At 37.8% G+C, this 26,892-nt stretch overlaps 1 protein-coding gene across 1 annotated transcript in view; it reads right to left on the reverse strand.

Moving 5' to 3' along the window:
• Positions 1 to 26,892, reverse strand: part of LOC122799860 (prenylcysteine oxidase-like) — a 189,973-nt gene that overhangs the window by 26,974 nt on the left and 136,107 nt on the right. The window contains exon 3 of the mRNA XM_044069213.1: positions 16,664 to 16,838. Within this exon, the coding sequence (XP_043925148.1) occupies positions 16,664 to 16,838 (175 nt within the window). The remainder of the gene's footprint in view (positions 1 to 16,663; positions 16,839 to 26,892) is intronic.

The following is a 26,892-nucleotide window of genomic DNA, read 5'->3' on the forward strand; positions in this document are numbered from 1 at the left end:
CCACCCATTTTAAATGAATTTTGCTATGCCCTTTTTCGAGGTTTGTATACTGTGCCTCTGTCTAACAGTGACACAGAAGTGATACCCGGGGTAAACCTACGATCTCCCATCCACTCATCAAGATTCCTCTTGAAGAAGGGGGGTTTTTTAATGGGGGGGGGAACCCCCCCCTGCCTAACCTGGGAACCTTTGGGGATTTTATTTTTCCAGAAAGGGGTGGAAGGGAGCCCCTTCCCCGGTTATTTTTGGGGAAATTTTCCCTTTTTTCCCTTTTCCCCGGGGATGGGTTTTCCCCCTTTATTTATTTTTCAAGTTTTTCTTTTTTTAAAAGGTGCAATGAACTCACAGAAATGACTAATCATGTCTTTTTAAATTAGAGGGGCTACAAAATATGTTTATTTTTTATGTTGGCAGATGTACATGCTGCTTTCACAAGTACTGTCAGAAGAGCTACTAAACCAGTAAAAGTGATTTTTCTCAATACAAGCTGAAAAAAATTAATGCCCAGTAATTTATCATCATAGGAATGCAGCAAGTAATATTTTAAAATGATCATGACAAAGTGCAATATATTTTGTCTTTAATTTTAAAGAAATTACTATACCTTCACTTGCATTGTCTGAAGTACTAACAAATAAATGAAACTGATTTTAATATGATTCAACAAAACAGATGACCATAGGGAAGCAATGCATTATGCACCTGAAAAAGTTACACTGCTTTCTTAAGCATGTAAGAAGTGCTAGCAAAAGCTGATGATGATCTTTTATGATTAAAAGAAAAGAAAATAGTCATGTATAGCATTTTGCCCTTGATAAAGTCGGCTGTACTGCTTTCTCAGACATTGCCAGAAGCTAGAAATTAAATGAAAATGATTTTCCTGAGTTAAGCTGAAATCTGTTACCTTGAATTTTATGATAGGAAACAACAAACATTTTGTTTTTTTACTCTTCATATATAAAAAAATATATACACTCAAATTTTAACCATACTCTCTTCACAAAAAATGATACTGAATTCATTAGCACAGTCAGAAGTGAACAACCAACTGCCAAAGACACATGTATGCTCTTGATTTAAGTACGGCACTGCTTCAAAAGCATGGCAATAATGTCTAGCAAACAAATGAAAATAATGTTGCATAAATGAAAGTAAAAGTCACCCAAAAGCAATATACAGTCATTTGCTTTTGATAACAAGTCAGCTGCTTTTAGTTTCATTCTGATTTACAAGTTGTAACTAAAAGAAGAAAAAAAGCATATATGGGTTGTGTCATCTAGCAGCAGTACATACAGAAGGCTGTAGTGATAACATTTATCAGTGGAACATAAGTCCACATTTTCTTTCCTATTCTCATGTCTTCAATTAACTCCACAACCTGAAAAACAGCAATAATATTGTAAAAGTAATGTAACATGACACCTGTGAGGACCACATACCTCTGATGTTGAGGACAACTGTCCTCTCAAATTTACATGACTGAGCAACAGCTCACTGTTGGTAATTGCAGCATTGGAGCGCCAATATTTTGGCATAGCCAAGCAGTAAACTTGCATTCCTAGTGTGACTTTGTGCATTTTTTTTATTCTAAGGGAGTTTTAGTATCTGCTCCTGCTGCACTGGTAAAGCAATGTGCTGTAAACAAAAAGCATATCTGCTAGTTTGCAGAATATTATGGATACAAGTGAAGGATCAGTTGCTGGGAGAGTTTCAAATGCTGAGATACATAAAGCTCTATGGCTTTAGACCTCAGTTTGATGGGGATAGAAATGCTCTTTGAATCTAACATTATAACCAATATATAAAACTTTGTTTCATCAAATACCTTTATTTGATGTCAAAACGGTTGTTTTTTTTCTGTAGAGCAACAATCTTCTGTGCGGTGCTGGTGATCTGGGTTCATCTTGCATTCTAAATGCTGTGGCACTTGTTATTGGTTGAGGTGACAGGATGAGGATTTGACGACTCATCTTTACCAGAAGCAATGGCCTCTATAAAGGACTGGAAAGCGGTACATTATTGTTATGTTTCTGTACACCAATTTGGGTGGCATTGGGGTAGTTGCAGAGCTTTGCTGTTCACTTCCACTCATGCAAATCAATTCCGGTGTAGCCAAAAGTAAGAAACACAACGGCTTTAATAATCCACATATAGAACAACAAAACAATAAAAATCCATCTGTAACTGACTAAGCGCTTTCACCCAAGAAAGGGCATCCTCAGAGTCAGTTAAATCATAGTTACAGATCATATATAAAGAAACTTTCAACTTAACTTTCTCCAATGAGAAATAACTTCCAATTAAATGATTACCATAAATAATTGTTCTATTGACTTCACATATATTAACCCTCCATGGTTATAACACAGTTACAGTTGTATTGATAAAGCTCATTTGTCAGTTTAAATTCTAGTACATGACCAAAAATAAATTTATATTGTACGTAGGAAATCTATGTAAAGTATAACATGTAAAAATGTAAAAAATGTATGAAATATATATATTTTTGGTGTATAAAAAACAAATCCATAACACATTTTCCTAAAAATAATGTTCTAATAAATTTGAAAGTACTATACCAGCAGAGCACTATGTTTTAAAATACAAGCCAAGAAGACAACATCATTAATGCCAGGAGAAGTGCTAGCATCCAATCTGACTTGCCATAAGCACTCCTTTACTTCTAGCATATTCTGGTAATCACCCCCAAAATCTTTTTTATATATCCTGTCTATAACAAAAAAATATATAAATTTATTAAAACGTACACATCTTTGGCTGTGAATAAATAAGGAATTTGTTGCTTTTTTGTTCTTAATATCTCTTACATGCACCAATATTCTTTGTCTCAGCTTTCTAATTGTCATTCCTATGTAGAAAGCTGTACAAGATAAACAGGTTGCTGCATATATAACCATGCTGGTATTACAACTGCAATAGCCAGGGCTTGCTATTGTTCTTTTAAAATTCCCAATTAAAACGTAAGGTCCATAATTAATAAACTTACAAGCCACTGAAGTGATCTCCGGGGTAAACTTCCTGTTTTCCATCCACACATCAAGGTTTCTCTTGAAGAGTGTTAGTGAGGAGCTCTGCCTAATGTAGATTGGAATCTTGCTTCAGAGCATGGGAAGTCTCTCTGGGACAGGAATCTATCCCTCCAGCACGTCCTATTTATTGCTGTGGTGAGGTTTAGATCCCTAGAGCGTGTGGCTCGAAGGGATATGGTTTTCTTTAGGTGGAGCATGTCCATCAGTTCTGGGTTGGACATGGCCTTGTATGTCAGGCAGAGATCACCTCTGAGTAGGCGGTATGCAACTGAATACAGCTGGAGTTTCTTCAGTCCAGCTGCATAGGGCATCTCTTAAGATTTAAATTCCATAATGAAGATGAAGAAGTTACAGGAAAAGTTGAATTTGTGTGTTATGCTCCCTACAAACTTGCTACAGCATCAATGCAGCTTATGAGCCACTAAGGAGCTGAGAGAAAACTCAAAGGGCAACAGCAGAAAGGTACTAAACCATCAGGGATTTGACCTCTACTAGAATTCATTTGGATACAAGAAAGCAGTCTGACATAATGGCCTATTCCCATGCTCACATAACCTCTCAATATAAGGGAAAGGATTGGGTTTCATCTTGTTTTTGATGTACGAAAGCACTGTCATGTTGCTGAAGTGATGGCAATCACGACCGTGGGAAGGAAGTCCTTGAAGGCATGAATGGTCAAAAGAACTGCTCTCATCTTCAACATGCTGAAATCAATGTTGTTTCAAAAATATCCAGAATGTTTAACTGTCTTACTGTTGAAATCAACCTCCACTAAATCCTAGTGCTGAGGCATCTGTGATAACCACTATGGAAGGAGTGGGAATGAGAAAAGGGATGTCTCTAGCAAATACACACAGTGCTTCCACTGCTGGAGCTGTGCCTTGCATGTCTTGGAAAATTAAATGGGAAGTGCACATTAACTTGCAATTTACCAGTAACATCCTCATGTGTAGTATGGCATGGGGTTTCAAGGGGATGGGTGCTGCCAGGAAACACAGTGTTCTGCTGCAAAGATAAAAAAAATGATCTTAAGAGTCAAAGATCATGCAAACATTGGTCTGCATGGACTGTATCCTGGTTACCGATAAATGTGCTCTGAAAGCATGTATGGCCAGCCTGCAGCTAACTATTTCAACAGCTGGCAAGAGCATAACTGTGACTTTAAGGTTCAACTTAATGCTGACAAGTAGAATAGTACATTACGAGACTCCCTTGCAACAATCTGAGCATGAACCATAAGAACAACAGGAGACAGTTATCTTAGACATGGGAAGACCTCAGCTCCCTACAGCCTCTGATGTGCCACCAGGACAGAAATCCATAGGATAAATACCCTTGGTGGAAAGGTGAGCTAAAACTGAAGGGTCCAGAACAGATAATGAACATCTCTCAACCAAAAGAGATGACACCACCTGGAATCTTTGGCAAGTCTGATGGGGGCACAGAAGTCCTGGACTTCCAAAAAGCATACATACAGTATCCTTTGGATATTTATACAAGGAAGGACTGGTTGTGCCATTGATGTATGAAAGGTTTGCTTTGGGGAGATGAAGCTTAAGCCATTTAGGTCTAAAGTCAGCCTGAGGTCTCTGGTCTTTTACAAGGCTAAAAAGAGAGCAAATTCTTGACATTTTTCTAGTGGAATTGGACCTTCTGAATGGCTTTTTATGGAGAAGCAGAGCTGGATCCAGCACTAGCCAAACTAGGCAGACTACAGCCAGCTAGCTGGGGAAGGCTGCCACAACATTTAATTTTATTAAATTATTTGGCTTTTTTTTAACAGTATTCTTCTTTAAGAATGCACTCTGCGTTGTATGTGTGTGAATACATGTACATCAACATTCCTTCTGCTTCTCTGCATGCACTGATGCACATACATTCAGACGTTCCGGTTGCTTCTTCATTCCATAAGCAGCATTTTAAACTTGCTGACAAGATTCGTTCCTAACTGCTGTAAGCCAGGATATTCGGGGGGGGGGGCTGTAATGCCCTAGTTATCGATGGCAGGTTAATTAACTTGCTCAACTTCAAACCCTGTACCTTGGTTACAGGAGACGAGTCTGAATCCTGTACACCCAACTAGCAGACTGCTCAAGAAATGCAAGCTTCAGTGCATTTTTAAGGAATTTTGAGTTTCAGTGCATTTTGAAGGAATAGTGAGTTTCAAGAGAAGATAAGTTTATTGCTGCTCATGGCAAGTCTGCTTTCTAAATTAATATTTTCTTGTTTGTTCGCCCCACTGTAACTGTTGATACACTGCATACCACTGTAAAAACATGTCTATTGTAATTTTCTCTCCGGGCCTCTGCTGAAAAAGGGCCTTTTCGGCTCAGTCAGACACCCCCGGTTAACAAATGTAAAATAAAAATAAAAATGCGCAACTGCTTCCTTTAGTAAATGTCCATCAGTGTTTGTGCTTTAAAATTTGAAAGTAGTACTAGGAGCACAACAGGTAGCACACTTGCCTTTGGTGTAGAAAGTTGTGGTCTCTACTACCACACCATGTAAGTGGACTGCAGCATACTTTAATGGGGTGGGGTGCTGCAATCCTACTGTGTCCTTTGGATGAGATGCCTAGTAACTATGAACCTGTTGTCAGTTTGCCGGCCATTCTCTACTGCAACATTACCAGCTTACCATTTTTGTAATACAGACAATTTATTCTTCAAGAGCACTGAATTTATAGATGTAAATGTTTGAAATGTAAAGTTGTTTGCCAGCAGCAACCTCTTCATTAGTTACAGATCTATTTTATGTGGAATTATTCAGATAGCTTTTACTTCTGCAGAGAGTGTGGATATTGACTGATATTGGAGGATTCTAGTGACTCAAGTTTGAGTGGCCTTTTATGGTTGAGATTTTTTAGAATGGGTAGTTTTGTCATTATTGGTTCACATATTTTGTTTCACTGCTTATTGAAAAACTGTTCAAAATTAGAAATTTAAAATACACTTTAACAAGTGATGCTGTATTATGTAAAGAATATAATTTAATATAGTCAGGTGAATCAAAGAACAGTCCTAAAAATGTGTACAAAGGGCCTATGATTTGAAAACAGTCCAAACCACTGTCCAGATGCATTTTCTTTGAAAGTGGGTTTCAATGCCATTTCAAGGGCAGAGAAGTTTACTGTTTATGCTAACTCAGTTTTCATTCTGAGACTGTACTAGTTTGTTTAGCAAATGGCTATCAGTGGAATAAAAGTTTTAAATTAAATCCAAACATTTGTAATCATTGTAGAAGTAATAAGAAAATAGTATACACACTGACAGGCTTGAACAGTGGTTATTTATGGTAACTGGAGAGAAACAGCCAAGTAATGAGACACTGGAATGACTGTGTGTATGTGGGGGTGGGTGCTGCTGTGGGGGCCCCCAATCCATTACCCTGCCTATTGCCTCATTTGATCATAATCCGGCTCTGTGGTAGAGACACACAGTCTATCTTCTAAACATGGTTTCTGATGTGGTAGGATATCAGGCAAAGGTGGAAGAGACCATCAGAAATGGCAGAGCCCTTAGCTACCTGTCTACTATGATGGGGCTGCATGTGAAGAGGTAAAGGGACAGATGACAGCAAATGCATCCAGAAAAAGACAGTTGGACAAGATCTAATAACAGATGCTGAAGATGACCATCCATACTTGAGCTACATCTACCCAAAAACTCCCAAGAACCCCTTCCTTTGGGTCCATGACTTTTATGGACTTTACTCTAGGAATCAGGCTGTATCCCAGACTTTAGCAAAATTCTGTACTGTAACTTCATCTGAAGGAGGTTCTTCTGCTTCCTGAAAAAGATGATGAGGTATTTGAAATTTATTTGAAAACCCATACTTGTGGAGAAGTTACCCTTCTTGCTCATATTTTTTAGACAGGCCTTGATTTCTGGCCAGATATACAGGGTCCTTTGAAAGGAGTATACATAAAAGCCAGTTTGACATCCTCATTAAAATCAGTCAGCCTTAGCCACATGTCAGCACTTACCAGAGATCATTGCTCTAGCTGACTCTGCTACATAAAATATACACATCGTTACTGGTTACTGAACATGCAGACCAAGACTGACACAGAAGTTTAGCCTTATGTGGTATGTCTGAAATTAAGAAAAGAAATGTTCCTTATTTTACTATACACCTTGCAATGGCCACAGGGAAATGAGACAACTAACCCAGAAGGCTCCTTAACTATCGTCACATTCAACAATTCTTTGAAATTCAAATATCTCCCATATGAAAATATAACGATTGGGAAATAAATGACCCACTGTCTCATCTCTACAAACAATATGCCAAAGATCCAATACTAATTTTCTCAATGTATCAGAAAAGGGAGAATATTTGGATACAAAATACAAAACCTTTTCATCCTTCCCTTCATACATTCTAGTCCTACTCCGTCTAGTCACACCCTTAAACAAACTGTTTCTAACTGGACCTTTCTCATTTCCCATAACTCTTTGCAAGGCACTATCCAATACTTCCTTAACATACCCTCTCTTCTCCAACCTACTCTTAAATTCCATAAGATATTGATTTCTAAACCTACTTTCAGATGTATTCTGAAAAATTAATTTAAATTCTCCATAAGGAATGATCTCAAAAGGTGGGGGATGCATACTATCAGCATGTAAATAATTGCTCACGTCTGTAACTTTTCTAAAAGGCCTATACTGTACCTTAAACTGATGGTCCACATAAAATTCAACATCCACAAACTGAATGGAAGTTCTGTTCCAAACCACTGAAAACTTCAAACCATGTTCATTACCATTCAAATCCTTAATATAAGACTGGAACACTGAAGGGTGCCCCCTACAAACAAATAATAAATCAATATATCACTTATACATAGCATTTTTACTAAAAATTCCCATATTATAAACAAATTTCTTCTCAAAATGCCGCATGTTCAAGATAGCATAAGTTGCAGCATACGAAGCACGCATTGCCATCCCTTCTCTTCTGTAAGAAGACTCCATTGTTGTATTTAAAATAATTATGTGTTAGACAAAATTCTAACAACCTAACAAAAACAGTCCCAAATAGTTTCTACACCCCATCTCATTAATATGTTAGTGTACAATTTAGTAATGTCAATAGAAACCAAATAACAGTCCTCCCACTTTAAATTACTCAATTCTTGATATAGCTGTTGAGTGTTTCAACAGAGAATCCAATAATATTCCAACATTTTCTAAATAAGAGCCTACCCCAGACACTATAGGCCTTCCTGCGGGATTGTTTACATTTTTGTGCAATTTAGGAATAGCATAAAAATAAGGATCACATGGCTTAGATATGTGCAATTTCTTAATATTGTCTTTAGTTAAAAACAAGTCATTCACCTCTCTCTAATAACTGTAAAAGCTCTCCGTTAAACTTTTCCACTGGATTTCTAGCCAATTTTGTATAATCATTTTCCACTAACAATAAATCATCTACCATCTTACAATATTGGGCCCTAGACATAACTACCCAGTTGCCTCCTTTGTTAGCCTGACTAAACACATACAACCCCAAGGAACATCTTAATGTTTTCAAAGCATCCCATTCATCCTTTGTAAGGTTGTATTTTTGTTTAGACTTCACAAATTTAAAATACTCAAATTCAGCTTTCTTACTTAACACTTGTTTGAACAGGCACAAATCATCATTGTCACTTTCCAACTCATCAAATATATATTCAGTTTCATAAATGGAAACATTTAACAAAGAATCATCTTCATCAATGAGATCACGCAATCTAACTATACCAAGTCCATCCCTTCTTTTATCAAAATACACTTTCAAATGTAATTTTCTGCAAAATGTTTTAACATCTAATAAAATTTCTGCCAAAGTAGGAATTTTCATAGGAACAAATTTAGGTCCTTTATATACAACACTTCTCATTGACTCAGACAATACTAAGTCAGATAAATTAACCACTTGCTAACATCTGTTATAACTATTTATAGTCCCAAAGAAATGGTTCAAATCCTGGCAAAAGGAGAAAATAGCCTCATCACATGTAACAATATTACCAACTTCCAAAAATTACAAGATATAGCCTCAGAAAAAGAAAGTCACCTAGAAGAGACAAGTGTTCAATTACGTCTTCCTGCAGATCTTTCTCCCTTTTCCACTGTTTCCTTGAAAAAAAACTTTTCTTTTCTCAAGTATCGGATTGCTGAAAATGTTCCGACTCATCCTCCCCTTTATTCTTAAAGGAAACACTCTTTTTAAATGAGGATTCCACTGATGACAGCGAAGAATCTCTACTGAAAGACGCAGTCTCTAACAGCTTCCTGAAAGCAGTTCTAGACCTACCACAATGTGGTTTACTTTGCCATGCATAAATCAAATCACTACGAAAATCATCCAAATCTCCAGTAAGGTTTCCCTTTTTCCGTTGGATAGTGCCAGTATCAACTTTTTCAATTTTAACCTTAATTTCTCCCATTTTAACAGAAAAGGTTGACTTCGGAGATTCATTAGCTAGCTAACATCGCAACTCGATAATTTCATGTTGCAACTTCTTGATAGCTTTTACATTTCTCTTAATACGTACCCACAGCTAACCTATTGTACAATTTAACGACACCTGTTTCCACTCCTCCAGCAGGTCATATTCAGCATCAGCGAAATCCCAGGCAGAAAGCTTGTCCACCCTTAAACCTCTTGGTGTAATACCCAAAGTCAAATATTGCTCCAACAACTAAAAAAAGATTGTGTTCCTTCACCATAAATCTTTCAAGATGTTCAAACTGAACGTTAAAATTAGTTTCCTCGGCAGACATCCAAAGATCCATGTTAACAAGTTTACCTTCCAGCTCCTTAAGGTATTCGCCAAAAAAAGTTGATTTTGCTCAATGGAATTGCATCAGTCTGATCAAGAGACATAATCAAATACTACAAACAAACAAACTAAAAAATACACACAATGGACACTGGACTAGCAGTGGAAAACAAAAACGTTTACTGTTTAAACCACAATATCATCCGGTACCTCAGCTATTTGCCTTCAAGGATACATACACAAGAGCAAATCAACAATTTATACCCACAGTAACCCCCAATTACATTTCAATTAACTTCCTTAAAGTGAACAGTACTATAAATTAATACTTAAATATTTAAATATAACATACAATATGTAATAATACCTACTCACTTTATTAAAACTACATCTAACAATGTGCATTACAAATAACCATATACATTATTAAAAAAAATGTGGGCAAAAATTCCCAACATGTATGATATACGACCCAACTATAACTAACCTAAAACAACGTCAAGATTCAGACCTTTAGCATGAAGTGTGCTGTAATTGAAAATCATTTTACTTTCTAATTCCAACAACTTTTGATCTGACCAAGGGCTTCTGGCAGGAGCCCTTGACTCCAAACGCTAGAGATAGGTCAGTCTTTGTGACTCCTTTCGGCTTGCATGAGTTCACAAAGATGCTCTTTTGGATGAAAAATGCCCCAGCGACTTTCCAGAAGCTGGCAGATCATATACTAGCAGGAGCAGGGAATTATGCCCTTGCTTACCTGGATGATATTGCCATCTACAGCTACTTCTGGTAACAGTAACTTCAGCATGTCAGAGAGGTGCTGGGCAGACTGCAGAAGGCAGGCTTGACTATTAAGCCCAGTAACTGTCAGGTGGGCATGGCAGAGGTCTCCTACCTAGGACACAGAGTGAGAATTGTTAAGATCAGACCAGAACCTGCCAAAGTGGAAGCCATTCAGGCATGGTCTTCCCCTGTTACCAAAGAGCAGGTGAGGGCATTCTTGCGGACATCAAGGTACTACAGAAAGTTTGACCCCAATTACAGCACCATAGTTGCTCCCCTCAAGGAAAAACAAGCCAGATAAGGTAGTGTGGACCCCAGCATGTGAGCAGGCATTCCAGAAGCTTAAATGAGCTTTGGGAGGACTTCCTGCATTAGCCAGTCCAGATTACAGCAAATAATTTGTCATGCAGGTAGATGCTTCAAATCATGAAGTGGGGGCTATACTTAGCCAGATTTCCTCAGAGGGAGAACAGCACCCAGTGGTATATGTCAGCCGTAGACTCCAACCCAGGGAGGAATTCTATACAACTGTAGAAATGTTTGCCTTACCTGTATGGAAGGAAATTCACTGTAGTTACAGACCACAATTCCTTAACACAGCTACACAGAGGCAGCCAGCAAAATGCCAAGTTATTAAGGTGGAGCTTAGGATTGCAGGCCTATGACATCACAGTACAACACCATAGTGTGGTAAGCAATGACAATGCAGGTGGTCTGTCAAGACTGGGAATGGGGTAGCATATTCCCAGATAGGCTTACTTCTCTCAAGCCATGTTTCTCAAGGGCCACTTGAAAAACTACCTTGAGTTTTTGAGGGGAGGGATGTGATGATATGGGCAAGCACCAGCACAGACAGCTGGAGTTTTGTAAAGAATGTTATGTCCTTTGAATATCAAACTGATTTATACAAGATGCTTGTGTTACAAATTTATTAGAACTGTATGTCATTTGTATATCAAACTGATTTGTACAGATGCTTGTGCTGAAAATGTGTTTGTGAGCTTTGCTTGAGTTAAAAATGCATCAAAAGTGCACCCTGCTGGAATGAAATGAAATGTACATGTATTATTGCAAGTGAATTAAATGTACCAGCTAGCTTACCTTAAGAAAAATAAGGGAAATGTAAATGAGCTGTTAAACCATTAAAAGAGTACCCACAGTGCTAAATACGATCGGAGACTCTAGGTCTGGAAAAAAGCCTTTGTTCATTAGATCATTAAAAAGAGAGGAAAGCCCCATGCACTGCCATAAACATTTAGATGTGTACTGTAGCCATCTACGCTAAATTGCATCTCAGCTTCAAAGGGGAACACTACGAGAACTTAAGAGTCAGGTGACCAGATGAGGTCATTCTGGTAGCCCTTTTAGAAATTATATTTTAGATATCAAAAAGAGAACTCTAAAGAGTATTGAGTATTCTCTTTGGGGACCTGACTAGAAAGACTGCTCAAATATTTAATCTTGCCTTGCCCAAGTAAGTTATTAGGGAACAGTAATTTCTTTAGATAGTCAGGAATACAGTGAAGCTTAGTTTAGAGATTGATGGACAAACTCAGACAAATAAAGAAAAACAATATTATTTTCAGTATTTCCTGTGATCTCAACTCTGTGGTTTATTGTGAATATATATTCAGCATTTTCATGCTCTGTTATTATTTATTATTAAATATATTTAAAACCTTTACTGTGGCTGGTCCTTGTAGAAAGTATCTAACCTTTGAGAATACTTATATTTATTTTGTGACACTGTGTTGGCCACTCCAGAAGGCCTAGCTGTCTTGGTCAACTGCTATCATTTGTATTAATATTAACTTTACTCAGCATAATTGGATACCCTTTTAAGAGCCTTATAGTAACTGACTGGTGGCAGTGAATCTACCTTAGAGTCTGGGCAAAGTTGGTAGAGCGGGTAGTCTGTGCCAGCCTTGCCCAGGTGTGTGTGTGTGAGAGAAAATTAAATCTTAAATCAGTATGTGTGCCATCTGCTTGGGGCAGGGGACACAAAGCATTGGGTTCACAGAGAGGGTGCTGGAGGACTTGGCTTGGACACTCAGCTGACAACCTAAACCTACAGCTGTACTAGTGGGGAGTCTTACTGGGGATCTGGAGGGAGATACATATAGATAAATCCAGACCTTGGGCTGAGTGTGTTCCCTGTGTGCTCTTGAAAAACTGTACTTGATGCAGGGAGGTCTGCATCTGAAAATATTGATTATATCCATTTGTATTCCAAGTGCACATCCCTCTCTGGTGTCAGTGTTGAGATTCAGGCTCCTTGATTATTGGCCCAGAGAGGGGTCATCACATTTTCCTAGGCCTAAACAAGAAAGGAAATGGATTGTGGAAAGAATATTCCCAAATAGTGGAAGAAAGTCAACAAAACTACAGTAAAACTTTAGGAAAATTAAAAGTATACACATAGCCCAGGCAAGAATTTTTTTTCTTCAAAAATCACTAAGGCAGCCTGAGGTCATCCCCCTTGTACAGAATGCAGCTGCTGTAAGGAGGATCTGGTAAGACTGAACACCATGATTCATTGAGGGCTCAGAAGAAGCAGCCTCGCAGCCTTGGAAAGTATTACCTGTTGAGTGGTCCTAACACCTGCTAGTCTTAGTCCTGCTGTTTACAGAGAACAGTTGTCATCTTACCAGATAAACTAATACTAAACAGGGCTGATAAGATACACTTATACACAGAAGGACGCATAAACAGTAGAAAACAAAATGTTATATACTACCAATCCAACTCATCAGAAATGAACAATATTTTTCTAGGAATCATCCAGAAGTCCAAAGTGTAAGAAAGGGATTCACACCCCCAACTCCAAACAAAGGATCAAGCATCTGCAGCATCAATGAACAGAATTTCTGATTAATCACAATAGATCGACTGTTACATCTCTATAGAGATGCGTGAAAAATGCATGAGGTCCTTTAGCGTCAATCACCATGACAACAGAGAAACGATGAAGACCAATCAAGAGAGAGAAACATAAAAATAGTGCAGGTTCTGCACAAGAAAATGTTTAAATCCCTCACAAACAGATGCACAAATGCACAAAAGAGAACTAAAGGTTTACTATGTACACTTTGGGTCTATATTAAGATGTTGCAACACTAACATCGAACACCTGAACGCCGACAAGTATTCAGCGAAATTCATTTCTGCAATTCGCTGAATACTTGTCGGGCAAATAAATACTTACCCTGCAATGCAAAGGAACTAATTCTAACTAAACCAAACCCACTCATGTGGGGGGCTGTGCCCCCCACCCCCCCCTAACTGAATATACAACTCTGAGATCGCACTACAGTGGAGAAAAAGGACAACATTGGCCAACTACATCTTTGCCTGACAAGTATTCAGCGAATCGCGGAAGTGAATTTAGCTGAATACTTGTTGGTGTTGAGGTGTTTGATGTTACGGCATTTTGACGCCATAATATAGACCTGTAGAGTTCCTAGAGGAATTAGGACAGTGGTGGATATACTACAGTGGATATAAAAAGTGTACACACCCCTGTTAAAATGCCAGGTTTTTGTGACATTAAAAAAATGAGACCACAATAAATCATTTCAAAATATTTCCCACCTTTAATATGACCTATAACCTGTACAATTCAATTGAAAAATAAACAAATCTGTTAGGGGAAAAATATAAAAAATGTACAATGTACCGGTTGCATAAGCGTGCACACCCTTAAACTAATACTTTGTTGTGTGTGCACACCCTTAAACTAATACTTTGTTGAAGCACCTTTTGATTTAATTACAGCATTCAGTCTTCTTGGGTACACACCTGCCATTAATTAAAGAGACTCTGATTAACCCCATATAAAGTTCAGCTGTCCTAGTAGGATTTTCCTGACATTTACTCAGTTGCCTGCTACAGCAAAAGTCATGGTTCACAGACAGCTTACAAAGCAAAGAGATCTCATTGTTGAAAGGTATCAGTCAGGAGAAGGGTACAAAAATTTTCCACAGCATTGGTTATACCATGGAATACAGTGAAGACAGTCATCAAAATGTGGAGAAAATATGGGACAACAGTGACGCTGCAAAGAACTGGACGCACCTCCAAAATTGATGAAAAGGCAAGATGAAAACTAATCAGGGAGTCTGCCAAGAGACCTACGCAACACTGAAGGAGCTTCTGGCAAGTACTGGTTGTGTACTACATGTGACAACAATCTCCCGTATTCTCCATATGTCTGGACTATGGGGTAGGGTTGCAAGATGGAAGCCTTTTCTTACACAGAAAAACATCGAGGCCCAGCTAAAAATTGCAGAATAATACATAAAGTCTCCCAAAAGTATGTAGGAAAATTTGTTATGGTCTGATGAGAGCAAGGCTGAACTTTTTGACCAAGTTTGGTGCAAAAACAGCACTTCGCAACAACAAAAGAACACCACCCCCATGGTGAAGCATGGTGGTGGCAGTATCATGCTTTGTGGTTGCTTTTCCTCAGCTGAAACCAGGGCTTTAATTAAGGTGGAGGGAATTATGAACAGTTCCAAATACCAGTCACTTTTGGCCCAAAATCTTCAGGCATCTGCTAGAAAGCTGAAGATGAAGAGGAATTTCACCTTTCAACACAACATTGACCACAAGCATTCATCCAAATCAACAAAAAAATGGCTTCACCAGAAGAAAATCAAAGTTTTGGAATGGCCCAGCCAGATCCCAGACCTAAATCCAATAGAAAATCTATGGGGTGATCTGAAGAGGGCTGTGCACAAGAGATGCCCTCGAATTTGGAGTGCGAGTGCTTTTGCAAGGTAGAGAGGCAAATACTGCCAAGTCAAGATGTGCCATACTGATAGAAGAAGACTGAACACTGTAATTAAATCAAAAGGTGTTTCAACAAAAGTATTAGGGTATGCACACTTATGCAACCATCTTATTATGCATTTATTTTTTATAATTTTCCCCTAACAGATTTGTTTGTTTTTCAATTGAATTGTACAGTTTATAGGTCACATTAAAAGTGGGAAAAGTTTTGAAATGATTTATTGTGGTCTCATTTTTTTATATCACAAAAACCTGGCATTTTAACAGGGGTGTGTACACTTTTTATATCCACTGTACATAAGCAGTATTTCTGATGCTTAAACAGTCAAAAAGAATACTGTACTTCAGAAAAGGGGATATACAAACACAAGTGAACGTGCTTTGGAAATAGCATGCATGTACTTCACTGGAAATAGAAAGACATGTTTTTTACATGAAAATGAATCATCATGGCCCAGCACTCTTTAAAAGTTAACAAAATCAAAAATGGTGAAGAAATTCAAGAATGCATGGGACAGATAAAATGCAGTTCTAATAAGGGGTGAAAAGGAAGCTGCTGGTTAAGTAACATCTGCAGTCTGCAGCTTACCTAGCAGAAAGACCACATGGGTATCCACAAACAACATTTTTTGTATTTCTGTTTTTTTTTCCATTGACAAGCTGTTGATGACTACGAGTATATGCTTCGATTTTATTCTGAGCAGGTAAGTAGGGAGAGAGAGAAGTGAAGTGGGGACACGTACAGTAGGTACAGTTTCCCCAATGGGGACAGGGTAAACTACCCCCAAAATTCAGTACTTGGGCAGGGCTACAAGAGGGAAAAAACCCTTGCAAAAGTGAGGGGAGCATCCTTCAGGATCAGCCCACTGCAGTTTCCATTCTCTCACAGTAAGCTAACATGAATCATCTCATTATTGCTTTAATGACTGCCCTTTCCAGTTAATCCTCACCCTGCAGATGAGGAAGAAATGGGCCAAGGCTTGATGATCAGCAAGCAGTTCGGCCAAAGTGTGCTAAAAAAAAAATTCTGCTCTCGGAAAAAATAATTGTGCTTTCTAATTTTGTTAGTGTACCTCACGGGTTTCATGCTACTTAATTTCTGTATACCTCCCTAGGCTGCACCTGGCAATTATCATTGATGACATAATGTATATGTCCTAGTAAAAGAAACATGACGTTAGAACTCAGTCAAGAAAAGAAAAATACGCAATTCAGTGTTATTTTATAAACTTAAAGTTTTTCAACATGATAACAGAAATACCTCATAAACTTCTCCATGATTTCTTCGAGCCACATCTGTAGCCTCAGGCAGCTGATTCCATAACGATACCACAGTCGGAAAAGATCCAGAAGGTACCAGTCTGTCTCCTCTAGGATGAGCTGCTCTCCATTGAACACTGCAGTTTTCCCTGCAATATTTCTGCGGTGTTTCAGGCCTACAGCATAGACAAATTACAGTCTGACGGCTCAACATTCACTTTAACAGTGATTAAACTAAATATTTACATGGCATAAACACAAATCCATGTGGAACAAGCAAATACAATAGTGATGGTATATCAAGTAAATTAATGTCAGCAGTTTTTTTTGTTTTTGAAATTTTTCAAAAATGACAGGTTACATAATGTACCATAAATACATACAAAGTGCCCTATTACTTTTTGCACATCGACTTTTAGCCATAAACAAACTCTACAACAAAAGGAGGAAGCTACTACAAGATAGAGCAAAATCCTTAAAAGGTAAGACACCTTTGATCACTATAAGTTAAAAACTAAGAGCTCTCATAAAATCATCCAAAGCAAATTTTGAGAGAAAAATAGCTAAAGACTCAAAAGACAATCATAAGGCCTTCTTTAGCTATGTTAGAAACCTGGGAGGAAACTCCCAGATATGCTCAGAATTAGTTCAAAATGATGTGAAGATTACTGATCCTACAGACATTGCCAACATACTGGCTGACAGGTTCAGTGCTAACTTCTCCCCCCCCCTCACCCCCAAAAGGAGAGATATCTATACCAAACGATTGCAGCCCCCCAAACATCTCTAACGCCCAAGTGAGAACTGCTATCTCCAAGGCAAAAAACACAGCATCCATGGGACCTGATGGTGTCCCCGGCTGTGTGCTCCACGCACTCAACGAGGAATTAAACCCACAGTTAGGACAGCTGTTTAATCGTAGTCTCACCTCTGGATATGTACCCAGGGAGTGGGGCACAGCGACTGTGGTCCCACTTCACAAAGGCGGTGCCTCCACCGACCCTGGAAATTACCGTCCCATTAGCTTGACAAGCCTTATCTGCAAAGCCATGGAGAGGATCATAATGGATCTCATAAATAAAGACATAGGGAATTTGCAGACTTTGGATCCTACCCAGTTTGGCTTTGTCAAAGGCAGATCATGCCTTTTAAACTTGGTTGACTTTTTCGAAACAGTCACCAAGGCCATTGATGAGGGAAAGGCACTCCATACAGCCTACCTCGATCTGGCGAAGGCCTTCGATACAATACTCCACTCGGGTATCATTGAAAAACTCATCAGCTTAAATGTTAACCCATACATCACAAGATGGGTTGCAAACTGGCTGAGTGACAGAACCCACAGGGTCAGAATTGCTGGCGCCATGTCAGACTCAAAGCCTGTCACAAGTGGTGTCCCACAGGGCTCAGTCCTGGCCCACTCTTGTTTGGCATCTACTTTTCCAGTACAAGCAAACACAGGAGGGTTATGGCTGACAAAGTTTGCAGATGACTGCAAACTGGGTGCCGTAGTCGAAAACACATCTGACACAGATATCCTTCAGAAGGGTCTCACAGAAACGGATAACTGGTGCCAGAGCCATGGCCTAAAGTTAAATGCCAAAAAATGCATAGTCATACCCTTCGGGAAAAACAAGGTTACCCCTAGCTACCATATAGGTGGCAATCCACTGAGCACAGAAGAAGTTATCAGGGACCTGGGGACCCAGGTTGACAGCAGCCTGTCATTCGACACCCATGTTGCTAAAGTAGTTAGGAAGACCTTCTACATTGCCCACCTTATCATGAAGGGATTCACATCTAGATCAAGGGAGGTCATAGTCTCCCTATACTCATTACTCATCAGACCAATGATTGAGTACAATGCCCCATTCGGAATGTATCTGACCCGACACTTGCAGCAGCTGGAGAGGCCACAAAAGTTCCTCACCAAAAGGATAAAGGGTCTCAAAAATCTGTCCTATGCTGCCCGACTGAAAGAACTCCAGCTCTATTCAGTCGCCACCGTTTGCTCAGAGGTGACCTGTGCCTGACATACAAGGCCATGTCAAACCCTGATTTGATGAACATGCTTCACCTCAAAAAATCTAGATCCATCAGAGCCACAAGGGCGGGAGACTTAAACCTCAACACGGCTATTAATAGGACGTGCTGGAGGGATAGATTCATCACCCAAAGACTCCCTATGCTGTGGAACAAAATCCCGGTATATGTGAGGCAGAGCACCTCGCTGGCCTTGTTCAAGAGAAATCTTGACCAATGGATGGGAGATCGCAGATATACCCCAGGGATTACCTCAGTGTCACTGCTCGACAGAGGCACAGCAAAATAATGGACATAAAGGGGTGGCGTAAGCCACAAAACTATGGGCTAGGCTTGTAAATGCCCTCGGGCAGATAGCCTAGTATGAACCTATGAACCTATTCATTAATTATTCAATCTTTCAATGACTGTGGTTAATTCTCTCAACAACTTATTTTATCATAGTGTATTAGTCCTGACTGAACATACAGAACTGTTCAAAGTATTTTTTTACAACTTACTGTTGAGGTTTAATTACACTACAATTGTTATGTGGAGGGGGAAGATCTTCCCAGAATGGGGTGTGGAATATTTTTTCACAGGAAAAAAGGACAGACAGTTCTGCTCATTTGACTGGTTACCATCAAATCATCTTTGAAGAAAAGGCAGAATGAGCCATAACTATAAAATAACACTTGATTACACTTGTGGCTTTGATGAATTCAGTGCACACACATCACTTATTCTATATAGGTGCTTTAGTAGCTAAACCTGTCACAGTTTGCAAATGTTTCCCAAAAAATAAAGCTTTGTCTTACATCCAATGTGCAACGCACACCAAATAAAATAACATGCAGAATGGACAGATGTTTCATGCTTCTTTATGTGCTGCTCACACTTCTAATATAGCAAGAAAATCCCTGCACATAGCCTCAACATGCCCCATACTACCTCCCTCCTAAATTAACTATAACCAAAGAGTTAGGAAGCAGGCACATCTACCACATATAAACATATATATGTCAAAATCAACTGTATGTCAAGCAGCAATTTTGAGACAAAAACACATTAAAATGCACTAATCTATGTTTACGTTGAGATGCAAATATACATACATACAGGCACTGGTAACAACACAAATTGCCCATGGCAGCCATCTGTTCATTTTTTTTAATAATAACTATAGGTATCGGGGCAAGAGTGTATGGATATAAATGAGAGCAGTAAACTGAAATATATTACTGTGGGCAATATTTCTTTCACTTTCTTTGTGATCACAAAAAAACAGGTGCTACTATCTTTTTAGAAGTCATCTGTTTCTGAAAGAAAAGGGTAGTTATCTGATCAGACTACAGTGATTAGTTACATGGTTTGTTGGATAGACCATGGACAGTCTATCTCTCTGACAGCAACAAGAAGCAGGAAAACAGGCATCTTATACTTCTGGGTATTGGTAACAGTACACACCACCGATGGAGGTGATCTATTTATATTTTTTCCTTTTTTTATAGTTTCAGTAATTAGGGAGGGTGTGTGTGATCACCACAGTAATGTATTTATTTTTTTCTGCTATCATTTATAGCAACACACTCCCTCCCTAATTACTGACAATCAGGCAAGTGAAACAAATACATGCTCCTTACATATGTGTATTTGTTGGAAGGTGTGTGTGTGTGTGTGTGTGTGTGTGTGTGTGTGTGTGTGTGTGTGTGTGTGTGTATGTGTGCGTGTGCGTGTGTGTGGTACGTGCATACTGCAAAACACTAAATATTCAAAATATTGACAGTTCTGCAGAGATGCACACAAAAGTGAATACAAAGAATGACAACTGCACATCAGTGAATGCATAAACAATTATTAATATGAAGAGTATGAGTACTGGATTTATATATGGATGTTTGTGATTGTTTGAGCTAGCTATTAGAAGATAAAATTTTAGAAATTCATACAATTTCAGAAATTATTTGGGACAGCAAATCATTGCTATTACAGTTTCTGAGTATGCACCGACAGTAATTATGTTATTTAATGAGCTACCTCATTTCTTTTTATTTGTGCAACTGTGGTGCTGGTAAATATAAGTGGGGTTGGGAGGTGTGGAAGAGCTTGCTCTTTGCAGATATTTTATATGCATACACACATACACACACACACACACACACACACACACACACACACACACACACACACACACACACACACACACACACACACACCTATACACACACCATCTCCAAGACTACACAATAGTGGGGAAAAAGGGAAAAGTCCTTAAAACCCATTGTGCACTGATGTTGCACTAAGTATATCCTGTAACATTCCAAAGTCAACAAATTCTGAATTAAGCATATCAGTCACTTGTTTTACAATTTGACCAAAGAGACATTTGACAAATCAAACAAAATCATATATACTTGTGCATGTGTGTGATTTTGTGTGTGTGTGTGTGTGTGGATATATGAATACATGCACATATACATATACACACACACACACACACACACACACACACACACACACACACACACACACACACACACACACACATACATTTATTTGATTGTATCAAACTCATATGTTCATTAACCTTGGCTGATGTGATATTTGAATCTCTCAGCTGTACAGAGACATGTCTATCACACTAGTAAACACTTACAGCCATCTCTCCACAGAGTATGGCTCTAGACATCCAATTTTTCTCCAGGTATGTACCTGATCATTTACCTGTGGATCATAGGATGTTACTAGACTAATGGCCCTGGGGCCCTTACAAGCCTAGCCAAGAGATTATCCCCAAAAAGAAACCTCAGTCAGCACCTGTTGCCCCTGTCAATGATGGACACAGGTGGAACCCCTGGGACAAATTTGTGGTTTCCCATCCATTCATCAGGGTTGCTCTTGAAGAAGGTCAGCGAGGTGCTCTGTTTGATGTGTATGGGAAGTCAATTCCAAACATGGGGCAAACTTTGGGAGACAAACCTGTCTCTCCAGCAGGTTTTGCTGATGTTGCATATTACATGTGGGGCAATTAACTGGTCATACTTATTGCCTTGGTCATTCATCTATCTATGATGAACTCAACAGGTAGCACACTCACCTTTGTGCCAGCAGACTGGAAGGCTCTGGGTTCTATTCCAACAACAGGTGTTTGATACTGACACTGCAATGCTGCTTAAGGGGAGTATTAACCCTCTGCACAAACCCTTAACACCTGGAATATTGTTACCATATTACTTTATGTCTTTAAAAGTAAAATGAGGAGTTTTCAACCTTGAACCCTTGGCAAAGAAAGCAGCTTGACAAGCCATAGACTGTATGCTATCTGAAGAAGGCTCGTGTAGTTTACAGTATAAGTATGAAACTCCAATGTCTTGTATTATTCACTAACTGCAAAAGTCTGTGAGTTACAAGAGACAGGGTATATATAAAAGACATCAGTAGCATTGTGTAAAATCAAGGATAATTTTAAGTTATTACTTGGGCTCATTTAAAAAGTTACTACAGCAACAGATCAAGCATCAAAATGCACTTTAAGAACAATAATAAGAATGAAACTCCAACATCTGGCATTACTAATGGACTGTAAGGATCTGTGATTTATGAGGGCAGGGAAGTTTAAGAAGATACATCAGGGACCTAACAGGTATGTTGGTGTGTGTTAGGAGGGGCTGTAGGGATAAAAAAAAATTTAATGTTTTCACATTTTTTTATATTTCATATTTATATTTATTAAAACATGTACTTTATTTTTTTAGAAATACAGATTTAAATATTGTTCTGTAACTTTAAGGGTAATGTTCAAATGACTGACTAGTTAAATAACAGGATGCATTTTTACAGCACAGAAAGATGATATGACTTTAAGATCTGAAAAAGTTCCTTACGATATAGAATGAAAGTGCAAACGTTTTGATTAAACTGTGTGATACTAGCCCAGACCAGCATTCATCTGATCCCTTATATTTTTGGTACATTGTTTTTTTGATATCTTTTTGGTTCCTGGTTATACTATTTTATTTATTATTATTTACATTTGTTAACCGGGTAGTGTCCGACTGGGCCAGGAGCCCATTTTCAGCGGAGACCCAGGGAGAACAGCTCCACATGGTAGTGCACAGAAATGATATATTTTATATATATATATATATATATATATATATATATATATATATATATATATATATATTACAACAACGTTAAACATAGTAGTAATATAATATCTATGGAAACAAAGAAACATAATAGTGATGGCACAACATACAGCATATCAAGTTCAAGTATAGTGATAAATGAATACTAACAGAGACCAAGAGAAAGGAGAAAAAGAAATGTTAGGAAAAAATTGATCAACAAAGCAAAATTGTATAAAGGCCAATATGTCACTGTATAAATACATAGATGTTTGAATCCCTTCTTGTCTGAAATGAAATCTATCAGGGCTTGTAACTAGAGTTCCAGCTCATATGGAATGCCTGCTCTTAAGGCGAATGCTCTGCCCACTACACTATTGCTGTACTGCGTCATTTTCATATATCGCCCTTGTCATCCTCTTCAGCCATTTAAACTGCATTAACCGTAGCTAAGCAATGGGCAAACCCGCGCACCTACTGTTAGTTTTAATCAGATTCATAAAAAAAATAATGGTATGTTTATTTTCTTTGTATTTACTATTGCTGTTGTACATGTAGGGGGATGTTGCTAGGGTATACGGACACCTATGAGTGGTCTCGCTCATTCTTTTGGCCTTTCTGCTGTTCATTGAGGGGGCATGTATATTCTGAGAGCTCTGCTCTCGGACACGCCCCCTGCACTCTTACACACTCCGTGTAAGATTAGGAGCTCAGACAGCACAAATTCATTAATATGCATAGCGCGCTACTGTCCTGCTCCTAAATGGCTGCTTCCATGCAGGACTAGGCTAGTCCTGCACGGCAGGTTAGTAAATCTGGGGTATTGAGTATAAATAAAGGTTTTATGGGGAAATCAGTAGCACTTATTTTGCTATATTGAGTGTAACAAGTTGGAACCTTAAAATACACATAATATACATATTTCACTTTATTTCTTTAATGGTAAAACATTTTTCATTATATAGTATATATTATTTTATACATATATATTTTTTAAATATATTTGTTATACTGGTCAATAGTGTCTTTAAGTACTAATAAGGTAGGGACCAATTGATTGATTTTTTTATGATGTAACTAATTGAATGTTCAAAGGTGTTATTTAAGTGTTTGTTGGAATTGATGGTGTATTTTGGTGAAGTTCCCTGTTGGAGAATGAAAGCGCTTAATCCTGTGTGACACCTTGTTTATATTAAAGATTTTATTATATTTGGAAATTTGGTCTGGGATCGTGAATTTATCCAGGTGCCTTCATTGGATCCAGTGTGCCAGACTGAGTACTTTCTTGGTTTTGCTTAACTTGTGTTTGACTAAGTCTTTCCATTGTTTTTTTATTGCTGTTTCTCTTGAAACTTGATCATCTCTCTCCTCGACATCCACCAAAATCTACCTCTTTTTGTCCCCACCACTACAACCCCAAACCTGTTCTCCTTTAAACCTGTTCAAACCTCTTACATAAAAAAGCTCCTGTCCAAACTGAAACCCTGCTGCCTTGCTGCTGACCAACTTCCCAACAAATTCCTTAAAATAGCTGCCCCATCCATAGCCTAGCCTCTCTCTAGCCTTATCAATCGCTCTATCTCTGAACAGCATGTATCCCACCTCTGGAAAATCTCCCACATTATTCCTCTTCACAAGGGCAGCCCCTCTAGAGATATCTCTAAATACTGCCTTATTGCCATCCTCCCAACCATAGCTGAAATCCTAGAAAAATGCATTCAACAACAACTCCTAAATTACCTTACCCCAAACAACCTACTATCCCACGCCCAGCATACCTAAACAAAGTACCATCATAGTCTTAATATCCTTCACCAGCACTATTCATCACCTCAAGAATAAGGGTCTACTAGTCTCAGCAATTTTACTAGATATGTCAAAAGCTTTCAACACCATTTTCCACCAACTCCTACTAAACAAGCTTGTCACTTTCAACCTCAGTTCATCATTACTGGCATGGTTTCACAGCTAACTATCTACCCGAAAACAGGGTACCAAATGGGAGCACAACCTCTCCCCTCTACTGCCAGTATCTACACGTGTACCCAAAAGGTCCATTCTTGGGCCCCTCTTCTTTATCTTATTTAGCAATAGTCTAATTTCAGCAACACAACTAGCTACAGTCGTGCAATATGCAGACGACATATCTCTTATCAATGCTGCCCCTTCCCACCAAGAACTTCAAGAAAAAGCTGAAAAATCATTTCAAGAAATTGAAACCTTCCTCCCTAACCACCAACTCAGTCTTAACCCAAATAAGACTAACCTAATAATTTTCACTTACCAAACTTCCGAGGCCCACTCAACCCCTCTCACTATTCAGTCTGCCAATAGAACCAAAATCAAATCCACTAATCGTACAAAACTCATACGTGTAACAGTATATGACAGGCTGAAATGTGATATATGGAAATACTGTGCTATCTTCTCTCGAAACAATAGAGGAAACACAGTATTATACCACCACAGGAACGTTTATTGAAGCAAATAACATGAATAGACTAGTACAATGTGCCGTATGAGTTAAGCGCTTTCACCTACAATGCTTAGGCTTCTTCAGAACTCATACAAACAGTCAATACGCCATTTTAAATAACCTTTTTGGCGCGAATTTAATCTAAAGAACCTCTTGCATTTAAAGTGCTATAGTGTAAATAATTAATAATAATGTTGACAAACAACCTGAAATTAAAACTAAAACTGAACAAACCTACCAGCTAAACCTCCTCCTAATACTCGCTAAATACTTTTTGTATATGCTTTGAGTACCCAAATAAATTCGATTAATACACTATTTTTACCATGCATACTTCTTAAAACGTGTACATCTTAAATATATTATTTTCCTTATGATGTATCCTTGTGTATAAGAATAATTCTATCCTCTGGATAAATTGTGTGCATAATATTTTTTGAATAATATTTTTTGAATATGTAGTGTGTATTAAATGAAGTTATTAGTAATAATGTTTAAAAATATTTGAAAAATATTTTTAAAAAATTTTTAAAAAATATTTCTAAATATAACTGGGTTCTAAAAACTAGTTGAAATATTAAAGCTAATTATAATGTAAACACTGAATGTAATTAAAACTAAAAATAAAAATGCTAAATATTATATAATGTATATACAATGTATAATATATAATATATAATGTATAATGGTGAACATGTGCAAACTGGTCATAAATCCAAAGACTGTTGGGTTAACAATACTTAAATTATGTAAATATTAATTCCTATACAATGTTTGTATTAATGTTAAAAAGTAACATATCTAAAATATCTAATGCTAAAAAATGTTGAATATTAATGAATATTTATAAAAATTAATAAATATTAATTAATTAATAATACAATATATTTGTATACATAAATATTTAAAAAAAATTTTATAAAATTTTTTGTCCAAATATATTAAATATTATATATATAAACTGTGTTTATTCTTAGAATCATATATTGTAAACAGAGAAATAGTAACTAATATAATGCAAATTTTATTTATAACAAATTTTTATCTATAACAAATTTTTTAGTGTTTATATTTGTCATTTATCTATACAACAAGGGTTTGATAGCTATGGTGTCATTTAATCCCGATAACGTGGCTGCGTCTGTGTATAGCTGCCACCAAATTTCTTTATAACTTAATACTTCCTTTGTGTTACCCCCCCATAGTGTCCGATTTAATATGATCTATAATAGCAAATTTAAATCTATGTTGGTCTCCATGCCTTTCAATGTGCCTATACAAAGCATTATTGCCATCCTTCTTTTTAATACAATAAGAGTGGTCATAAATTCTTTTTTTGAAGGCCCTTTCGGTTTTCCCAACATAGTAAGCAGTACACAAATCACATTTGGCTATATAAACAACATTCTTCGTGTTGCAATTCCCCTTCACAAATCTGATTACTGTCTTATTGCTATTCCCTAAAGTGGTTTCTGTTTGACTCATGATGAACCTTCATTGGTTACAATTGCCACATTTTTTGGTGGATGCATCTAATTCACTTCCTTCACCCTTAGATTTAGTTGCTTTCCCAGTTTCTAAAATTCTTTTCAAATTGTGTGA

Source organism: Protopterus annectens, chromosome 4.part0 (assembly GCF_019279795.1).
Source record: "Protopterus annectens isolate FY-2018-M chromosome 4.part0, PAN1.0, whole genome shotgun sequence".
Lineage (NCBI taxonomy): Eukaryota > Metazoa > Chordata > Ceratodontiformes > Protopteridae > Protopterus > Protopterus annectens.